Here is a 20,302-nt window from a genome sequence, read left to right as displayed (position 1 = left end):
TAGGAATAGAGAATATAATAGGAAAATAGAATAGAATAGAGAATATAATAGGAAAATAGAATAGAATAGAGAATAGAATAGAATTTGGAAAATAGACTTATGACTGTTTTTTTCACACTTAAGGCCGTTGGAGCATCCCCGTGATCTTGTGACCAAAATCCAGGCACTTGGGCAACTGATTCATATTTATGACCGATCCCCTTTTGCAACCTTCTGACAAGCAAAGTCAATGGGGAAGTCCTGTTCGCTTGACAACTGAGTTATCGACTGCAGTGATTCACTTAACAACTGTGGCAGGTAAGGTTGACAAAATGGGGCAAAACTCACTTAACCCAAGTTCCAGCTGACCAACCCTTTAGCTTGGTTTGAAAAAGCCATGAACCATGGCCATCAAGCCTCTCTTCTTTTTTTCTTTCCAGAATTGGTTTCTAAAAATAGGAAAGTAGATGCTGATATCCCAGCGTATACAATACCGCAAACATCCCCAAGATGTTGGTTTTAATGGCCCCTAAACAGCAACCTAATCTGAAGACTTTCATTGAATCAGATTCCAGAGAAAAGTCGTTTTGGGGGAGAGGAATCACGAAGCGGCATTGTTTTCATCGCCAAGTTTTGACCCGACTGAGAAAGAAAAAAAAGCTGAAATATTAATGAAGGAGAATGAAAAGACTATTTTTTTGCCATTTCATTAGAGCAGAAACTGAAACTTGTTTTTTAATTAACAAAAAAGAAAGCCTTTTTTACAATCCTGTTTCCAGCAGACACGTGGCACGACAAAACCGTGCTCGACTAAACTGCGCCTGATTAAACCGCGTCGCTGACGTCATCAACAGGGCGACAACAGCCAGCGCGGAGAAAGAAGGGCGCTTTAAATAGCGCTTTGAAAGCAAGCCGATTCAACTTAAGGTAAGGGTTAGGTTTAGGGTTAGGTTAAGGGTTAGGGTTAGGATTAGGATTAGGTTTAGTGGGGTTAGGTTTAGGTTTAGTGGTTAATTTTAGGTTTAGCGTTTACAGCGTGCTTCTGTCTCCGCGCTGTTGTCGCCCTGTTGATGACGTCAGCTACGCGGTTTCGTCGAGCGCGCTTTAGTCGAACGCGGTTTTGTGGTGGAACCCAGCAGACACCCAGGTACATTTAGGTATGCAATAATAATACAGGACGATTGATCAAGGAGAACATTTGTAGCTCAAGGTTGAAATAAGGGGATCTGAGGAAGAGGAGGAGGAGGAGAAGGAGGACTGTGGGGTCCTGGATGCTCTCTGAGCATGGCTGTTTTCTTGCAGACGCTTCATGATCCAACTAGGTAACATCATCAGTGTTAGAAGGGAGTGGGGTTTGTAGGGAGGAGGAGGAGAAGGAGGACTGTAGGGTCCTTGCCGACCCAAGATAAACACCAAGAAGGATATTCATGACCCAAGAAGGATAATAATATCACCAGTGTCCATCATTCGTTCATCTTCATTCATTCATCACTCAGACGTTTGTTAACCCAGCTAGGTAACATCATCAGGTTCCACCACAAAACCGCGGTAGACTAAAGCGCGCTCGACGAAAGCGCGTAAGTGACGTCATCACAGCACGACGAAAACAGCACGCTGTGAGCGGTAAACTTAAAATTAACACGTAAATCTAAACCTAACACCCCCAAATCTAACCCTAAACCTAACCCTAAGCCTAACCCTTAACCTAACGCTAAACCTAACTCTAACCCTTAACCTAACCCTAAAGCTAACCCTAACGCTTAACGTAACCCTAAACCTAAACCTAACCCTAAACTTAAACCTAACCCTTATCTTTATGTGAATCGGCTTGCTTTAAAAGCGCTTTTTAAAGCGCCCTTTTTTTCTCCGCGGTCGTATTTGTCGCGCTGCTGACGTGACCCGTCAAAAGCGCGGACGGCAAAAGCGCGATCGACAAAATCGCGCCTTTGACGTCATCACAGCGCGACGAAAAAGATCGAAAAATTCAAATAAAAATTAATAAAAATTAAATTAAAGCAAGCCGATTCACATAAAGGTAAGGGTTAGGGTTAGGGTTAGGGTAAGGGTAAGGGTAAGGGTTAGGGTTAGCTTTAGAGCGTTAGCGTTAGCGTTAGCGTTAGGATAAGGGTTAGCGTTACGTTTTTCGTTACTTTAACGGTTAGGTTTAGGGTTAGGTTTAGGGTTAGGTTAAGAGTTAGGGTTAGGGTTAGGTTTAGGGTTAGGTTTGGGGGGGTTAGGGGAAGGTTTTAGCTTTATTTTTACATTTTTTCGATCTTTTTCGTCGCGCTGTGATGACGTTACAGCGCGCTTTTGTCGAGCGCGATTTTGTCCTACGCGCTTTTGTGGTGGAACCGCTGCTGATGCCGTCACGTACGCGCTTTAATCGGGCGCGCTTTAGTGGACCGCGGTTTTGACGTGCCACGACATCATCAGTCAGACGATCCTATAACATGATGGATGTACAATGTGGGAACTAGCGTGCAATGTTGCCAAACTGTCAGCTGCCACTTTCATCGACAGAGAATAACCTGGATTATAAAGCCAGCGGGTTTGAAATTGACCAAACCCTGATTTGTGGGCAAAGAAACACACACACACACACACACACACACCACACACACACAAACACAAACCACATGGCAATCCCCCCGAACCAGCTGCAGCTCACAAGGCTTAATGCACCAAATAGAAGCGCATGGCCCTCTCATACACGCCTACTTTTAAATGCAGCCAGTAGCTTTTCTGATTGGCTGTCAGTCCCTTTATCCCTCCACTAGAAAAGGAGAACGAATCAGCTGTTGGAAGAAGAGGCCTTTGGGCTCGGACCAGGAAGTATGATAGATGCTGTGTTGTGAGAAAGCAAAGTTGTAAGTATCTTTTGACTGCGTGTCTGTGTGTGTATATGTGTGAAGTTCTTCTTGCCAGCTGTGGCTTTCTGGCAGGGTTTCCACCTCTGGCGTCACTCGGCTGCTGAGTTCAATCCTCCTTCAAAGATTGGGCTGTGCAACGACAAGAAATACTACGAGCGGGAGAGAATATTTGCAGCTCAAGGTTGAATAGGGGTGTCCTTGGTCTCTCTCTGTCACTTTGCAAGAGGGTGAGGGGAGGTGGGGGGGACACAAAGGGATCTGGTGCCAGATTCCCCTACAAACTAAGAGATTTTAGTTTATTGTCTTTTTTTCTTCCTGGCTGTTTCCAGGCCTGTTTCTGTTGGGAAATCACCGTTGGCTTTTGTACTCCAAGCAGGAACGATAATGGAAGTTAGATTTTAATTTGAAAGTTGAATCCTTGTGAAGTTGTAGGAAGGAAATGCAATGCCCAAAGTCCAGGCTGTAAATGCCATTATTAAACCCACTGCACTGGAAAGAATCGGAAGTCAATGGTTTTCTCTCTCTCTCTCCCACTCTCTTTGTCTCTCAAACCGGTTTCAGTCCTCTCCGGGAAGGAATAGTTTCGGTTTAATTTACCCGGGAAATGTGTTGTGCAAACTTGGTGACTGCTGTTGAGGTTTTTCAGAAGCGGTTGCAATAATCTAGATCAGTGTTTTTCAACCTTGGCAACTTGAAGATGTCTGGACTTCAACTCCCAGAATTCCCCAGCCAGCGAATGCTGGCTGGGGAATTCTGGGAGTTGAAGTCCAGACATCTTCAAGTTGCCAAGGTTGAAAAACACTGATCTAGATGGCAGATAAGAATTTGGTAGCTGGCAAACATTCCAGTTCTCGCCTTTCCATTGTCTGGATTTTCTGCAACTCAGATCCAGATTGATTGTATTGTTTCCCCTTAAGCTGTTTACTCTTCTTTCTCGTTTTTTTTTTCTAATCTTTTTTAGAAATCTTTTTCTAATCTTCCTTTTTGGGTATCGTTTTGTAGGCTGGGTAATCTGGTCTCCCGGTTAGCGATAAGGGAAATGAATGGAGAACCTTAAGACTATATTCCCAGAAAGTGTGATGGTTAATCAGTATATTTTAAGTTGGGTTGCTTCAGACCCCATCACTGTTTCTCAACCTTGTCAGCGCTGAAGTGTGAGTTGGACTTCAACTCCCAGATCACCCTGAGGAATTCTGGGAGTTCCACACACCCCTCGGACCAGGGAATTCTGGGAGTTGAAGTCCACATGTCTTAAAGTGACTGAAATCGAGAAATCCTGGTTTAACTAGCACTTGAATGAACCTTCTGAAATGACTGGGCTGTATTCCCTTTCTGTTGAGGCTGGGCTGTTCAGTTCTAGCATAGAGGGTCTCTTTGACCCTCCTTCCAGTTTTGCATCCAGTTTTGGTCACCACACTATAAAATGATGTTGAGACTCTAGAAAGAGTGCAGAGAAGAGCAACCAGGATGATGAGGGGACTGGAGGCTAAAACATGAAGAACGGTTGCAGGAACTGGGCCCGGCTGGTCTAGTGAAGAGAAGGACCAGGAGAGGCAGGATAGCATCTTCCGATATTTGAGGGGCTGCCACAGAGAGGAGGAAGGGGGTCAAGCTATTTCCCAAAGCCCCCGAAGGCCAGACAAGGAATAATGGGTGGAAACTGACCTAGGAGAGATTCAACCTAGAAACAAGGAGGAATTTCCTGACCGTGAGAACAATCAACCGATGGAACAGAAGTCACATTAGAAAGTTGTGGGAGCTTCATCCCTTGAGACTTTCAAGAAGAGACTGGACTGCCATCCGTCAGAAATGGTGTAGGGTCTCCTGCTTGAGCGGGGGGTTGGACTAGATGACCTACAAGGTCCCTTCCAACTCTGTTAATCTGTATCTAAAACAGTCCAGTCGCCTTCTGAAGAAAAAAAAAAGCACATTTGAGATATCTTGGTTTGCTTCCTCGGCCGCCCATGGAATGCACAGAAGATCTTCTCCAACATCACAATTCAAGAGCATCCACATTTTTGTCCAAAGTCCACGGTCCCTTCTGCTTGCTTTACTAAACCCAGGTTAAACCCTGATTAATGTGCAAAACTTGGTTTAGAAAGGTTGAACTACAGGTGTCGGTTGGGGGGGGGGCGGGGGAGAGAAAATGGGACATTGTGGCTTGTCCCAAATGAAGGAATCCCAACTTAACTGTTGAAGCAAATGTGGAGAGGGTTTTTTTCTTTTTGTTCCTATGAACGGCCCAAATCCAATCCAAGAGGAGAAGATTCCATTAGGCAGAGTGTTAAACATTTATTTTGTTCTATTTATGCATGAAAAGGTGCAGAGGTCTTCGGGCCGCCAGCTGGCCTTGTCGCGGCCTGCCTTTGATTCATGGTCTGTGGAGAACATCTACGTGTTTGTACTTTGGCTACTATCGTACCAAGGTAGGAAGCACAACTGATTGGCTGTGTGTTGTGGCCCATGCCAGTGGCCAGTGAAGCTGGCAGCAGATTCAGCCAGTGGGACATTGGGGAGGCACCTGGGCCAGTCCTGGAGTCTGGGGAAGGCTCTGATGATGAGGGCTCTGTGTCGGAGGCAGAGAGGGGAGCCAGAGCCGTATGACAGTTATCAGCTGCCTTCGGAGTCGGACATCTGTGAGGCAGAGGAACAGCTGGAGCCTGTTCCCAGTGGGCGCATGCACAGAGTGACCAGATGAAGGGAAGAGCTAAAGCCCAACAGACTTGGGAGTAAAGCCACAGGTGGACAGTGAATGGCCCCTCCCAGAGGAAATAAAAGAGGAGCGAAAGGGGAGTGGAGTTTGCAGGAGACCATTAGTTCGCTTCCTTGGTTGGTGACTCTCCGAGGCTCCTGGCCAAATTCTGCAGATCTCGGCATGGCAGCTCTCCAAGCCAGAGAAGGTCTGTGACCGTAAATCCTCCCTTGAAAGATTTTGCTGGAGGTGAATGAGCAGAATTCACAGCAAATTAATAAAAGGGGGTTTTGTCGGGACCAGGAGTTTCCTTCATGCTCTTGGGAAGCCTCGGTCAGAACACCATGGTTCAGTAACTAGGATTTGTTGCCTCGAGGAGAGGCCTCCAAACCTGGCCACTTTTAGACAGGTGGACTTCAACTCCCAGAATTCCTTAGCCGGCTTGGGGTTTCTGGGGAAGTCCACCTGTTTAAAAGTTGCCAAGTTTGGAGACCCCTGGCGTAGAGCATGAAATTCACACGCAAGGAGAGAACTGGCACAGCCAGGAAGAATGTTCACCTCCCTGCCACCTTCACTCAAATTAGGGGCATTGTAATTCCCCGTAAGGAGAGAACTAGCATGTCAGGAAAAGAATGCAATTCTTTCTCCCTGAGGCACTAGCTTTCTCTTCACAGAAATTCAGGAGGAAAGCGGGGAATAAGAAGCTGTGCAGAGTCATTGGGAATTGGGGAGCATTTAAATTTAATGCAACATTATTATCTATTTGCAAAATGGAAGAGTTAGTGGGGGGGGGAGATGTTGTGCAAAAGAAAAAAAAACACCCGGTGTGCGTCACAGTTTTTGCTTAATTGTTTGCCTAAAGTCCCAAGTCTTGTGAGAAGATTAAGAATCAGCAGCTGAAACGGAGCGGACTTCCCATTTCCACCGTGACCCATCAAAACCGCGTTCCACAAAAGCGCGGTCGACGAAATCGCGTATGTGACGTCATCACAACGCGACGAAAAAGATCGAAAAATTGAAATAAAAATTAAATTACAGCAAGCCGATTCACATAAAGGTAAGGGTTAGGTTAAGGGCTAGGGTTAGGTTTACAGCGTTAGCGTTAGGTTTTTCGTTAGGTTAAGGGTTTAGGGTTAGGTTTGGGGGGGTTAGGGTAAGGTTTTCGCTTTATTTTTACATTTTTCGATCTTTTTCGTCGCGCTGTGATGACGTCACATACGCGCTTTCGTCGACCGCGATTTTGTTGTCCGCGGTTTTGTGGTGGAACCCATTTCAACAGGGGCCACCTTGAAAGAGCAGTGCAAATTTCTCTGAAGTTTTCTCTCCTTCCAAGAGAGGTGGGAAGTTCTCCCCTGTGTGTGCAAAACGGCGTGTTTGTGAGCTCCTGCTGGTTGACCTGGATGCCTGAAGTGTGTTTGTTGTGTGACACACTTTTGTGTTCTTCTGGGTCGCTGGCTCTTTTCATATTCCTCAATCTGGGGGGAAAAACCAACATCTGAGATATTTCCTTGTAACTGAAGCGTGGGAAGAAAAACAAGACTTGTGCACAATTTCCCTAAAACACACTCAGAAGTTCTGCGGGATTTCTCTGGAATTTTCCTTGGCTCCGATTTTCTCCCAGGATGTTTTTCCGGCTTTAAAGACCGGCCTCTCCCTTGCATCTCTGAGTGGTCTCCTTTCTAAGGCAGCAGTGGTTGGGCCTTCGGGGATCAGCTACATTTGCAAGGAAGGGAAAAACAACTACTGGGCAGTCTTCGGTTTACGGCCAAAATTGGGGCCGGAATTAAGTTGCTAAGCAATGTGGTAGTTAAGTAAGTTACGCCAGATCGACAGTTTTTTTAATTAAAGTTGTTAAGTGAGTCACTGCAGTTGTTATGCGAAACATGCAGTTGTTAAGGCAGTGTTTCTCAACCTTGGCCACTTGAAGATGTCCGGACTTCAACTCCCAGAATTCCCCAGCCAGCTTTCGCTGGCTGGGGAATTCTGGGAGTTGAAATCCGGACATCTTCAAGTGGCCAAGGTTGAGAAACACTGTAAGGGAATCCATCTTCCCCCACTGACTGTGTTTGATGGGGAAGATTGCACATGGCCTGGAAGGAGGCAAACCTCTTAAATATATGAATATATGCTTGTTTCCCAAGCGCCCAAACTCTCATTATTGAACGGGGATGCTGCAACATTTGATAGGTGTGAGGACATTTTTCAGCACGGTCATAAACTATGAATGGTCGTAAGTCGAGGGCTACCTGAAGAGGGACTTAGCTGGGGTTGGTCAGCCCATGGTATAGCAATAGCAATAGCAGTTAGACTTATCTACCGCTTCATAGGGCTTTCAGCCCTCTCTAAGCGGTTTACAGAGTCAGCATATTGCCCCCAACAACAATCCGGGTCCTCATTTCACCCACCTCGGAAGGATGGAAGGCTGAGTCAACCCTGAGCCGGTGAGATTTGAACAGCCGAACTGCAGAACTGCAGTCAGCTGAAGTAGCCTGCAGTGCTGCATTTAACCACTGCGCCACCTCGGCACAAGGAGTTATGGAGTTATTCACCATCGGTTCCTTTTTCTTTTTTAATCTAGGAAAAAATGGCCAAGGCAATTCACGCCCGTCGCTTGGAAGGGGTGGACAAGAATATCTGGTAGGCAGTTCGTCGTTCGCTTCTTCGGGAAAGGTTTGGGGGTTTCTTTAAGGGTGGCCCAAGGACCCCCATCGTCTCCCCGGGACCCTCTGAGGCACCCGCAAAATCCAAATTATTTGTCAGAGAGTGGGGACAGTTTACAAAAACGTAAAGCCGCCCCATTCCTCATGGGAAATAAGGTTTTCCACGAACAGCATCCATTTTAACGTCGAACCGTCATGGATTTCATATTATTTATTTACATCCTGCCTTTTGTTATTGTTTTTTTAAATAAATAATCCAAGGTGGGAAACCTATCGAGCACGTCTTCCTTCTCCTCTTTTCCCCCACAACAACTCTGGGAGGTGGGCGAGGCTGGGAGAGGGGGTGGCCCAAAGTTCCCGCAGTTGGCTTTTTAATGGCCAAGGCAGGACTAGAACTCAGGACCTCTGGCTCTCTAGCCTGGTTGGCGCCTTAACCATTAGGCCAAGGTTATGCCAATTTTTAAAATGATTTTTATTCTCCCCTTAGGGTGGAATTTTCCCGACTAGCGGCTACACACAAGGCAGTGAATTTGGGCCAAGGTTTCCCCAATTTCTCCCCGCCGGATTTCATCAAGAAGGCCTACGTGGAAGCGATCAGCGGAGAGAACACCAAGGTCCACCAATACACGCAGGCCTTTGTATGTGAAACCTCTGCCTTCCGTACATAAATTACGGGTGAAGTTTGTTTCTGGTTTCTGGTTAACCGTCTGGGACAAATTTGGGCGCTGTGATTGGTTCACCAAATTTTAACTTCTGCTTCAAATAACATCAAATAAGTCAGCAACAGGTAGTCCTCAGATTACGGCCAACCTCTTCAAAATTGATGCAAAGTTACAACAGGCGTCCTCAGGGTTTTACCCGGGTTTGAAATTCTGACGGTCACACGTGTAGCTCGCCAGCGGGCAGCAGAACTGGCAGCAGATTCGGAGATGAGGAGGTTGGGGAGGAAGCTGGGCCAGTCCTGGAGTCTGGGGAAGGCTCTGATGATGAGGGCTCTGTGTCGGAGGCAGAGAGGGGGGCCAGGGCCATCTGATAGTTATCAGCTGCCTTCAGAGTCAGAGATCAGTGAGGCAGAAGAACAGCTGGAGCCTGTTCCCAGTGTGCACATGCAAAGAGTGGCCAGAGAAAGGGAGCAGCTAAGGAATAAGAGTTGACTTGGGAGTAAGGCCACAGGTGGGCGGTGAATGGCACCTCCCAGAGGGAATAAAAGAGGAGCGAAAGGGGAGTGGAGTTTGCAGGAGACAATTAGTTCACTTAATTCGTTCGTGACTCTCCGAGGCTCCTTGCCAGGTTTTGCAGATCTCGGCCTGGCAGCTCTCCAAGCCAGCTAAGGTCTGTGACCGTAAATCCTCCCTTGAAAGACTTTGCTGGAGGTGAATGAGCAGAATTCACAGGCAATTAATAACAGAGGGTTTTGTCGGGACCAGGAGTTTCCTTCAGGCTCTCGGGAAGCCTCCCGTCAGAACAAAATCCCCCAGGGTCATGTGACTGCATTTTGGGCACTCATCACCTGGCAAACATTCAGGCCCATTTGTTGAATCCAGGAGTCCCAAAGATTTACGATTTTTTTTTTTTTCCTGGAAACTAGACTTCTTTTCAGGGTTTCGGCCCCAACAGGAAAAGGATCCTTGATTGTTTTCTGATTTTTTCCCCCCACAGGGGCATCCGCGATTGGTGGAGATCCTGGCTCGTTTTTTTGGGAAGCTGCTCCAGAGGGACCTGGACCCTCTGAAGAACATAATGGTGACGGTGGGGGCGTACGAGGCTCTCTTCTGCTGCTTCCAGGCCCTGGTGGACGAGGGGGACGAGGTAATGAACGGGGTACCCATCCATCCTCCTTCAGTGAAGCGGGGGGGGGGTCCGGGGTTTCAATCGCGGTGGGCAGGGAGCAGCGGACTCGGCTGAACCATTGAAGGAGGCATCTCAGCTGCTTTCACTGGGCTGCGTTTGGTCAAGCTGGCAATTGCTTCTCCCAGGCTGCCCCCTTTCCAGGGCTGCATGGACTTCAACTCCCAGAATTCCCTTGCCGTGGTTTATCCAGGGGTGCGTCAGGCCATCTGCAGCCATCTTTTCTTTTGGGTCTTTGGCCTGCCACACTTTCTATTATTCTGCTGTGCATTTTCTATTGGGGGGAAAATGGACTGTATGGGGTTAGATGCTATGTAGCCATAACAACATTCTTTCTAGAAAGCCAAGGTCATCTTTTGTCTCTGCACCGGAACTGGAACTGGATGGGTGGAGCTGCCAACGTGGCAGTGGGAGATTGGGCCGTGTGATGGACTCGTGGGTGGGGGAGGGAGCAAGATGTTGAACTTTCAACTGGGTGGGGGAAACCGGGGAAACTTTCAGAATCGGGTTAATGTCCCAGATGTGCCAACGTGGCTCTCTTAATAAATTGGAACTTTGAGCAATACTTTGCCTTGGACTCTGACGTACTTTTGGATGCTATTTGGAACCCTGACAGGCTGAGGATTCCGGGAATGGAAGCGTCCTTCCCGCTGTGTGAATATCCACTCCCAGAATTCCCCAGCTGCTAAGGTTGTTTGAAAGTGGGTGTTTGCCGTCTTTGAAAATGGGTGAATGTGGGAGCCTAAAAACTATCTCTGTGTTAAGAGTGTATTTGTGTGATAAGATAACATGCCGGTCCTTGATTCAATTAAACACCGAACCCCCTCTTGGTTTTCTCTAGGTGATTATAATTGAGCCGTACTTCGACTGCTATGAACCCATGACCAAAATGGCAGGCGGGAGACCCGTCTTTGTACCCCTCCGGCTGGTGAGTGAATGCCCACTAATGGGTCACCTAAATAAGGAAGGGAAGGACACGTTTCAGATTTAAGGGCATTGGTGTTCTGTGGGAAAGACCTTGGGGGTTTGCCAAGGGAACGGATAAGAGGCCGCTTAGCCTTTAGCTGCACAAGGGGCAGAGAAAGAGGCTCAGAAAGGAACCCTCCCTAGTTTCTCAGGCTGTAAAAGAGACAGTGGGAGATTTGTACTTTCAGACTGACAAGATTCTCTTAATGTTGTTTTAGAGAACAGATAAGAGACGGCATAGCCTTGAGCTGCATAAGGGGCATAGAAAGAGGCTCCGAAGAGACCCTCCCTAGTTTCTCAGGCTGTAAAAGAGACAGTGGGAGATTTGTCCCTTCAGACTGACAAGATTCTCTTAATGTTGTTTTAGAGAACAGATAAGAGACGGCTTAGCCTTGAGCTGCATAAGGGGCATAGAAAGAGGCTCAGAGAGGAACCCTCCCTCGTTTCTCAGGCTGTAAAAGGGACAGTGGGAGATTTGTACTTTCAGAGCGACAAGATTCTCTTAATGTTGTTTTAGAGAACAGATAAGAGACGGCATAGCCTTGAGCTGCATAAGGGGCATAGAAAGAGGCTCAGAGAGGAACCCTCCCTAGTTTCTCAGGCTGTAAAAGAGACAGTGGGAGATTTGTACTTTCAGAGCGACAAGATTCTCTTAATGTTGTTTTAGAGAACAGATAAGAGACGGCATAGCCTTGAGCTGCATAAGGGGCATAGAAAGAGGCTCAGAGAGGAACCCTCCCTCGTTTCTCAGGCTGTAAAAGGGACAGTGGGAGATTTGAACCTTCAGAGTGACAAGATTCTCTTAATGTTGTTTTAGAGAACAGATAAGAGACGGCATAGCCTTGAGCTGCATAAGGGGCATAGAAAGAGGCTCAGAGAGGAACCCTCCCTCGTTTCTCAGGCTGTAAAAGGGACAGTGGGAGATTTGAACCTTCAGAGTGACAAGATTCTCTTAATGTTGTTTTAGAGAACAGATAAGAGACGGCATAGCCTTGAGCTGCATAAGGGGCAGAGAAAGAGGATCAGAGAGGAACCCTCCCTAGTTTCTCAGGCTGTAAAAGAGACAGTGGGAGATTTGTAACTTTCAGGTTAAATGAATGAATCTGGAGGGCACCAGGTCATCCGCCAATGTCCTTTTTCTCTCTGCTCCAGAAAGTTGCCCAAAGTGAAAAGCTGGCATCCAGCAGAGACTGGCAACTTGATCCAGCCGAACTGGAGGCAGCCTTCACCAAGCGGACCAAAGTTCTAGTTTTGAATTCTCCCAACAACCCTTTGGGGAAGGTAAGGATGGATTCTCTGCCGTAGTAATATGGCCATTGGGGGGGGGGAAGAGGGGGTGCATTTAAATCATAGACTCCTAGGGCTGGAAGGGACCTTGGAGGTCTTCTACTCCAACCCCCTGCTCAAGCAGGAAACCTTAAACCCGGGATGCCAGAGGTGTCACTCAATGCCCTCTCTGTGCGCATGGGTGCCATCACCAGCTGCTGTTCGTGGGTGCTGGGGTGCTGGGAAACGGCCTTTTTGGCCGTTTTTCGGGCTATTTTGGGTACCGTTTTCAGGCTGTTTTTGAAAATATACTTTTTTATTTTCCATTTTCATAACATACAATCACATGTATACTATTACATAGCCAGTATCCTATTGTATTAAGTCAGTGGTTCCCAAACGTGGCAACTTTAAGACTTGTGGACTTCAACTCCCAGAATTCTCCAGCCAGCAGAGCTGGCTGGAGAATTCTGGGAGTTGAAGTCCACAAGTCTTAAAGTTGCCACGTTTGGGAACCACTGTATTAAGTAATAATTACATCAGTTCCTCTTGTCATCAACGCCCAGAAAGATAAAAACCCATTATTAGCTCTTCTGCTCTCCATACACCTCTTTCTTCTGCCTCTCTCCTCCCTCCTTTCTTCCCTCCATCATCCTTTCCTACTCTACTCCCCCTTCCTTTCTCCTTCTCCTCTCTCCTCATTCCACTCCTCCTTATTCTCCTCATCTTCCCCCCTTACCCTCCCTCCTATCCCTCTCTTCCCATCTTTCCTCTCTCCTCTGTTTCCCACTCTTCCTCTCATTGGTGTATTTCAGCTTCGGAGCAAACTCCATTCTATGTTGATGGTATTTATGCTTCCATATCAATATACTTCACATATCAAGAGAAGACAGTATACATGTGCAATCATATTACATTAAAATCTAACATCCCTCGTCAAGCCTAATATTCATCCCTCCCTCCCACCCACCCACCCCCCAGCCTTCCCTCCCCAGTTTTTATCAAATGGAGAAGCTGGGAGGTGGGCGCGATTGGAGTGCCTGGGCCGGCTCTAGCCCTCCTTCCAGGGGTGTGTCTGTGTGTGTGCGTGGTTGTTGTGGTGAGAGTTGCGTTTCAGAGGGAACCAACCGCCTGTCCCTCTGGGCCCTGCAGGTTTTCAGCAGAGCAGAAATGGAGCACTTGGCGGAGCTGTGCGTCAGGCACGACGTGGTCTGTTTCAGCGACGAGGTCTACGAGTGGCTGGTTTACGACGGGAATGAGCACGTGAGGATGGGTGAGGACATCCGACGGCTGTGGGTTTCCCCCACAAATGTCCTCGGCCCGAAGAGACGGGAGGCTCATCTTCCCTCTCTCTGTTTTATAGCCAGTTTGCCAGGGATGTGGGAGCGGACGGTGAGCATTAGCAGCGCTGGCAAAACCTTCAGTGCCACCGGATGGAAGGTGAGGCGGGGCCTGGCGTGGCGGGCGCAGCATTCGAGGAGGGGTCTTGCACACAGGGAGGCCTCCGGTTCGATGTATCGCAAGTTGCTCTCCACTAAATGTAGAAATATAGATCTACAGCAAATGTTCAACCCACAGCCTCCATGGGGCTCAAAGCCTCCATGACTGAGCGAGACAGTTGCGAAGTGAGCCTTGCCCCATTTACAACCTTCCTTGGCTCAGTCGCTAAGTGAATCGCCACCCTTGTTTAATCAGTGAGGTGGTCCTTAAATGAATCTGGCTTCCCCGTGGACTCTTGCTTGTCCGACGGTCACAAAAGGGGGGATCACATGACACAGCAACGGTCATAAATGTGAGTCAGTGGCCAAGCGGCCAAATTCCGATCACGTGACCACGGGGGGGGGGGGCTGCCACGGGCCGTGTGGCAAACAATCGCAAAATCACTGTTTTCAGTGCAAAGTTAGTAACCTTGGCCACTAAACAAGTGGGTTGTAAGTCGAGCCACCTACCTGTTACACACTCCACACACCCACAGACACACTCATGGACACACTCATCACACATACACTCTAGTCAGAACCTTGACAAACATTTTCTTTTAACGGCAGAACCAGCTGTCGACTTTTAGGCCCGGGGGTCGGCAACCTTAAACACTCAAAGAGCCACAAAGGCCGTAACCGGACCCCCCCCCTCCCGTCAATTCCGGAGCCCACTGGAAGTCCACTTCCCCCCCACTACCACCATAGAGTCTCCTCCTAGCAGGGCGTCCTTTTTCCTCCACCTGTCCTAACCGGAATCCCTCTCAATGGTGGAGCCGACCGGCGACCGGGAGCCGCAGCAGACGGATGAAAGAGCCACGAGTTTATTTATTTATTAGTTTGTTTATTTATTTTATTTATTTTATTTATTTTATTTATTTTATTTATTTTATTTATTTTATTTATTTTATTTATTTTATTTATTTTATTTATTTTATTTATTTTATTTATTTTATTTATTTTATTTATTTTATTTATTTTATTTATTTATTTTATTTTATTTTATTTATTTTATTTATTTTATTTATTTTATTTATTTTATTTATTTTATTTATTTTATTTATTTTATTTATTTTATTTATTTTATTTATTTTATTTATTTTATTTATTTTATTTATTTTATTTATTTTATTTATTTTATTTTATTTATTTTATTTATTTTAATTTTATTTATATTATTTTATTTATTATTTTATTTATTTTATTTATTTATTAAATCGATTTATAGGCCGCCCAATCCCGGAGGACTCTGGGTGGCTTACATCGGAGAAAGAAGAATAATAAAAAATGACAATAAAAACATATTAAAAACAACACACAAACATTCATTACGATCGGGGCTGGAGCTCCCCAATGAGGTCAACAGCCCGGGGCCTGCCGGAATAGCCAGGTTTTTACAGCTTTTCTGAAGGCCATGAGAGTGGGCGAGGTCCGGATTTCCGGGGGTAGCTTGTTCCAAAGGGTCGGAGCCGCCACAGAGAAGGCTCTCCTCCGGGGGCCCGCCAGCCGACACTGTCTGGCTGACGGCATCTGAAGGAGGCCCACCCTGTGGGATCTCACCGGCCGTTGGGAGGAATGTGGCAGGAGGCGGTAGGGTTGCCGACTTAGGAATATAATAGCCGAGGCTGTGAAGAAGAAACACGAAAGACACGAAATAATCCTCTTTTCTCCTCGACAGGTCGGCTGGGCCATTGGGCCCGATCGCCTCTTGAAGCACCTAAGAACCGTTCACCAAAATGCCATCTACCACTGTGCCACGGCGGCTCAGGTAAGCGGACAGGGCCTGCCCCTTGCTGGCTTGACCCCATGCGACGCTGGCTTGCTTCCCCATCGTTCTCTCTCTCTCTCGCCCTTTGCTTCAGCAGGAGGCCGTGGCCCAAGGGCTTGAAGCAGAGCTGGAGCGCCTGGGCAAGCCGGAAAGCTATTTCGTGAAGCTGCCCCAAGAGCTTCAGCGGAAACGGGACCTGCTGGTGGAGAACCTGGTCTCGGTGGGCATGAAGCCCATCGTGCCAGAGGGCACCTACTTCCTGATTGCCGACCTCTCGACGTTTAGTGAGTTTGCCCCCAGCCACGCCAAACGTCCCGGGGATGGCAGGGACTTTAGTAAACGGAGAGGGGAGGCTTAGCCGCTCTGCCCCCAGAGATCCGGACCCTGCCCACTCTCATGGCCTTCCGAAAGGCCATTTAGACCTGGCTATTCCGGCAGGCCCCGGGCTGTTGACCTCATGACTGAGGTCCAGCCCCGATTAGACTGGGTGTATGTTGTGGTCTTTTTTAATCTTATGTTTCTGTGTTTTTAACTTTTCTATTTTTTAAATGTATTTGTTGTAAGCCGCCCGGAGTCCTTCGGGATTGGGCGGCCTATAAATTCATTAAATCTAATCTAATCTAATCTGTCCTATCCTTTGTCTTCTCTTCCAGAAATCGATTTGCCCCCTTCGGAAGAACCCTACGATTTTCGTTTTGCAAAATGGATGATTAAGAACAAGGTGAGCGGAGAATGGAGAGGGTCTCTCTGAGCACCCAGGACCCCTCATTTCAGCCCTGAGCCCCAAATAATTCTCCCTTACTAGGGCTCTGAAGTTTCACCCGGAAGGTTTTTACCAGCTGGTTCTTGTTACAGAAGAACAGAGTTGGAAGGGACCCTGGAGGTCTTGTAGTCCAACCCCCTGCTCAAGTAGGAGACCCTCTACCATTTTGGACAAGTAGCTGTTCAGTCTCTTCGTAAAAACCTCCAGGGATGGAGCAGCGCACCCACAACTTTTGGAGACAAGCCATCCCACCGACGAATCGTTTTCACTGTCAGTAAATGTCTCCTTAGTTCTAGAATGGATCTCTCCTTGATTGTTGTTGTTAGTTGCAAAGTCAAGTCTGACCCATTGCGACCCCATGGACAACGTTCCTCCAGGCCTTCCTGTCCTCTACCATCCTCTGGAATCCATTTAAGCTCACATCAGCTGCTTCGGGGACTCCATCCAGCCACCTCCTTCTCTGCCGTCCCCTTCTTCTTCTTCTGCCCTCCATTGTTCCCAGCGTGAGGCTCTTCTCCAGGGAGTCCTTCTTCCTTCTCCTTAGGTGGCCAAAGTCTTTGAGTTTCCTCTTCAGGATCTGGCCTTCTAAAGAGCAGTCTGGGTTGATCTCCTCTAGGACTGACCGGTTGGATGGCCTTGCAGTCCAAGGGACTCAATGCAGGAGTCTTCTTCTCCAGCACCAGAGTTCAAAGGCCTCCATTCTTTGGCGCTCAACCTTCCTTGTGGTCCAACCTTCACAGCCATCCATTGCAACTGGGAAAACCACAGCCTTGGCTAGGCACACTTTTGTTGGCAGGATGATATCTCTGTCTTTTAGTCTGCTGTCTAGATTTCACATCGCTTTCCTCCCCAGGAGAAATCCTCTTTTAATTTCTTGGCTGCAGTCCCCATCTGCGCTGATCTTGGAGCCCAGGAAAATAAAATCGGTCACTCTCCATTTCTTCCCCATCTTCCCCATTTCTCCTTGATTAGTTGATCCCTTTCTTTATGATAAATTGGCAACACCAATAATTCATTTCTAAAACATGCATCCAGAGGAAGTGGAATAAATGTTTGTTTGTTTATACAATGACTCTCAGCATCTTGCAACATTAAAAAAATATTCCTTTATTAATTTTTTATTCTGAACTGGAAACATTTTGCCCCATTTTTCTTTCTCTCTTTTTTTTTTTTGAGAAAGGTAAACCTCATTTTTAGGGACGATGGACAAGAAGACATTGCAACTTCCCAAACTGCCTTTTGAGTGGAACTCACAAAGTGGCTGATACATTAATGATCCTAACATAGAATAAATTCTGCTCTCAGTTCTTTTCTTTTTTTTAGAGAGAAGTGTATTTTGTGCTTTTGTGCTGATTTTCCATGTCCTTCCCCTACAGCGACTGGCTTCCATCCCTGTCTCTGCTTTCTACAGTCTCCCGCAGAAGAAGAATTTTGAACATTTCCTGCGTTTCTGCTTTGCAAAGGTGAAGTTACCCGGTGTCTGTGTCTGTGTCTGTGTCTGTGTCTGTGTCTGTGTCTGTGTCTGTATGTGTCAGTGAACAGCAAATAATGTTTAAAAGTTACTTTTTCAGTCTGGGTTTCTAGGCAGACTAAAAAGAAAGAGCTTCTTGGAATTGTGGGATTTTTTTTTAACCAATATACAGGTAGTCCTCCACTTAAGAAATAATTCATTTAGTGACCGTTCAAAGTTACAGCAGCAGTCAAAAAAGTGGCATTCAACCGACCATTCCTCACACTTATGACTGTTGCAATATTTCCATGTTCACGTGATGAAAATCTTCCTTTCCCCTTTTTCATCCATTTTCTTCCTTCCTTCCTCCTTCCTCTGCCTTTTTCCTGTCCCGTCCTAATCCTGTTTCATGTTTAATTTATCACTTTTTCGAAATAATGATTCAATAAAAAATATATTTTATTTTTAAAAAGCTCATCCTTTTTTCTTTCCATCTTTCAGGAGGATTCGACTTTGGAAGCTGCCGGGGACATCTTGAAAGAATGGAGCCAGGAAAGGCAAAACCACTGACACATCAAGAGAAGAGAGAAGCCGAGGCAAGCTTTGGGAACTGTTGGCCACCTGCCCTACGGGGAGACTGGTTTCCTGGGCAATTTGCACACTGATTTCCTTTCCTCCTCCCTCTGCGGGGTCTGTGAGGCTCCCGGCCAGCTGGTCTCCCGAGGTCTCAGCAAGATGATGGGGGCTGCCACTCAGCCCAGTGGCGATAACAGTTGTGTGTGTCAAAGAATATTCACACCCCTGAAGATGCTGAAAACCTCCCAGGGGTTGCTACTTTCTCAGGGTGTAAAAGTTTTAATTAAAATTGCACTCCGTGCTGTTTTGTCTGCAAAGCTGTTTGTTCCCAGCTATGTGGGAGCCGAGGTGGCGCAGTGGTTAGGGTGCAGTACTGCAGGCCACTTCAGCTGACTGTTATCTGCAGTTCAGCGGTTCAAATCTCACCGGCTCAGGGTTGACTCAGCCTTCCATCCTTACGAGGTGGATGAAATGAGGACCCGGATTGTTGTTGGGGGCGATATGCTGACTCTGTAAACCACTTAGAGAGGGCTGAAAGCCCTATGAAGCGGTATATAAGTCTAACTGCTATTGCTATTGCTATGTGTAGAATCCTAGGGCTGGAAGCAGAGGTGGGATTCAGCCGATTCTGACCACTTCTGGAGAACCGGTAGTGGAAATTTTGAGTAGTTTGGAGAACCGGCAAATGCCACCTCTGACTGGCCCTGCCCCCATCTATTCTCTGCCTCCTGAGTCCCAGTTGATGGGGAGAGAATGGGGATTTCACAGTATCCTTCCCCTGGAGTGGGGAGGGAATGGGGATTGTATAGTATCCTTCCCCTACCACACCCACAAAGCCATACCACGCCCAAAGAACCTGTAGCAAGAAAATTTTGAATCCCACCACTGTCTGGAAGGGACTGTAAAACTCGTGACCCGTCAAAACCGCGCTCGACTAAGTCGCGCCCGATTAAACCGCGTCGCTGACGTCATCAACAGGGCGACAACAGCCAGCGCGGAGAAAGAAGGGCGCTTTAAATAGCGCTTTGAAAGCAAGCCGATTCAACTTAAGGTAAGGGTTAGGTTTAGGGTTAGGTTTAGGGTTAGGTTAAGGGTTAGGTTTAGGGTTAGGTTAAGGGTTAGGGTTAGGGTTAGGGTTAGGGTTAGGTTAAGGGTTAGGGTTAGGTTAAGGGTTATGGTTAGGTTAAGGGTTAGGTTAAGGGTTAGGGTTAGGTTAAGGGTTAGGTTTAGGGGGGTTAGGTTAAGGGTTAGGTTTAGAGTTAGGTTAAGGGTTAGGTTAAGGGTTAGGATTAGGGTTAGGTTTAGGGTTAGGTTTAGGGTTAGGTTAAGGGTTAGGTTTAGGGGGGTTAGGTTAAGGGTTAGGGTTAGGTTTAGGTTTAGGGGTTAATTTTAGGTTTAGGGTTTACAGCGTGCTTCTGTCTCCGCACTGTTGTCGCCCTGTTGATGACGTCAGCGACGCAGTTTAGTCGGGCACAGTTTTTTGGGTGAACCTATAAAGCTCATGCACAGAGCAACAGTTCGGGAGGTTGGGCTTCCCTCTCATTCCCACGATCAATTTTAACCTGCAGTGGTTCTCTGCCAGACCACAATAGCCAGCATTGCTTGGCTGCATCGACGGAAGAGGCGATGCTCACCTTTCCTGGTTACCTGAACAACTTTGCACGGGTTCTGTGATGATGCGCTAGGTCAAACTCAACCCGAATAGTTTCAGCCAGGTTCACACCACCATGCGTGGTTAGGAGGTTGCTTGAACCTGGACCTTTGAACACTCTTGGCGCATACACATCGGGCACGTTTTTAAACCTGAGGTTGCCATATCCTGCCGAAGTCACTTGGAAATGTTACTTGGAGTTATTGCCAAGGGTTAGTCTTTGCTTCACAAAAATGCAAAGTAAGAAAACCATTAGGGGTTTCCCTCCCCCCATCATTTTAAGTGTTTCTTTTATTGAATAAAAAAGGAACATTTCCTCTCCTCCCCAAATAGCT

General features: G+C 47.0%; 1 protein-coding gene across 3 annotated transcripts; it reads left to right on the top strand.

Annotated features, from left to right (window-relative positions):
• The first annotated feature begins 2,747 nt into the window (after positions 1-2,747).
• On the top strand, positions 2,748-18,620 carry KYAT1 (kynurenine aminotransferase 1). Of its 3 annotated transcripts, none has more exons than XM_087704880.1 (14): positions 2,748-2,846; positions 5,170-5,275; positions 8,120-8,178; positions 8,689-8,839; positions 9,861-10,010; positions 10,891-10,977; positions 12,168-12,296; positions 13,434-13,554; positions 13,645-13,721; positions 15,438-15,527; positions 15,625-15,811; positions 16,181-16,248; positions 17,667-17,753; positions 18,242-18,620. In XM_087704880.1, exons 1-14 carry the CDS (start codon positions 2,821-2,823, stop codon positions 18,308-18,310), a joined length of 1,407 nt encoding a protein of 468 aa, XP_087561006.1. In that variant the 5' UTR covers positions 2,748-2,820; the 3' UTR covers positions 18,311-18,620. The 3 variants fall into 3 exon arrangements, with proteins under 3 accessions (XP_087561006.1, XP_087561005.1, XP_087561007.1); XM_087704879.1 differs by having other exon boundaries at positions 15,622-15,811; XM_087704881.1 differs by lacking the exon at positions 5,170-5,275 and having other exon boundaries at positions 15,622-15,811.
• Positions 18,621-20,302: the final 1,682 nt, after the last annotated feature.

Source organism: Thamnophis sirtalis, unplaced genomic scaffold (assembly GCF_051295495.1).
Source record: "Thamnophis sirtalis isolate CommonGarterSnake01/CBP01778 unplaced genomic scaffold, rThaSir2_p1.2 scaffold_2, whole genome shotgun sequence".
Lineage (NCBI taxonomy): Eukaryota > Metazoa > Chordata > Lepidosauria > Squamata > Natricidae > Thamnophis > Thamnophis sirtalis.
Note: the sequence above shows the minus strand (reverse complement) of the source record. Positions and strands in the feature narration are given on the sequence as shown.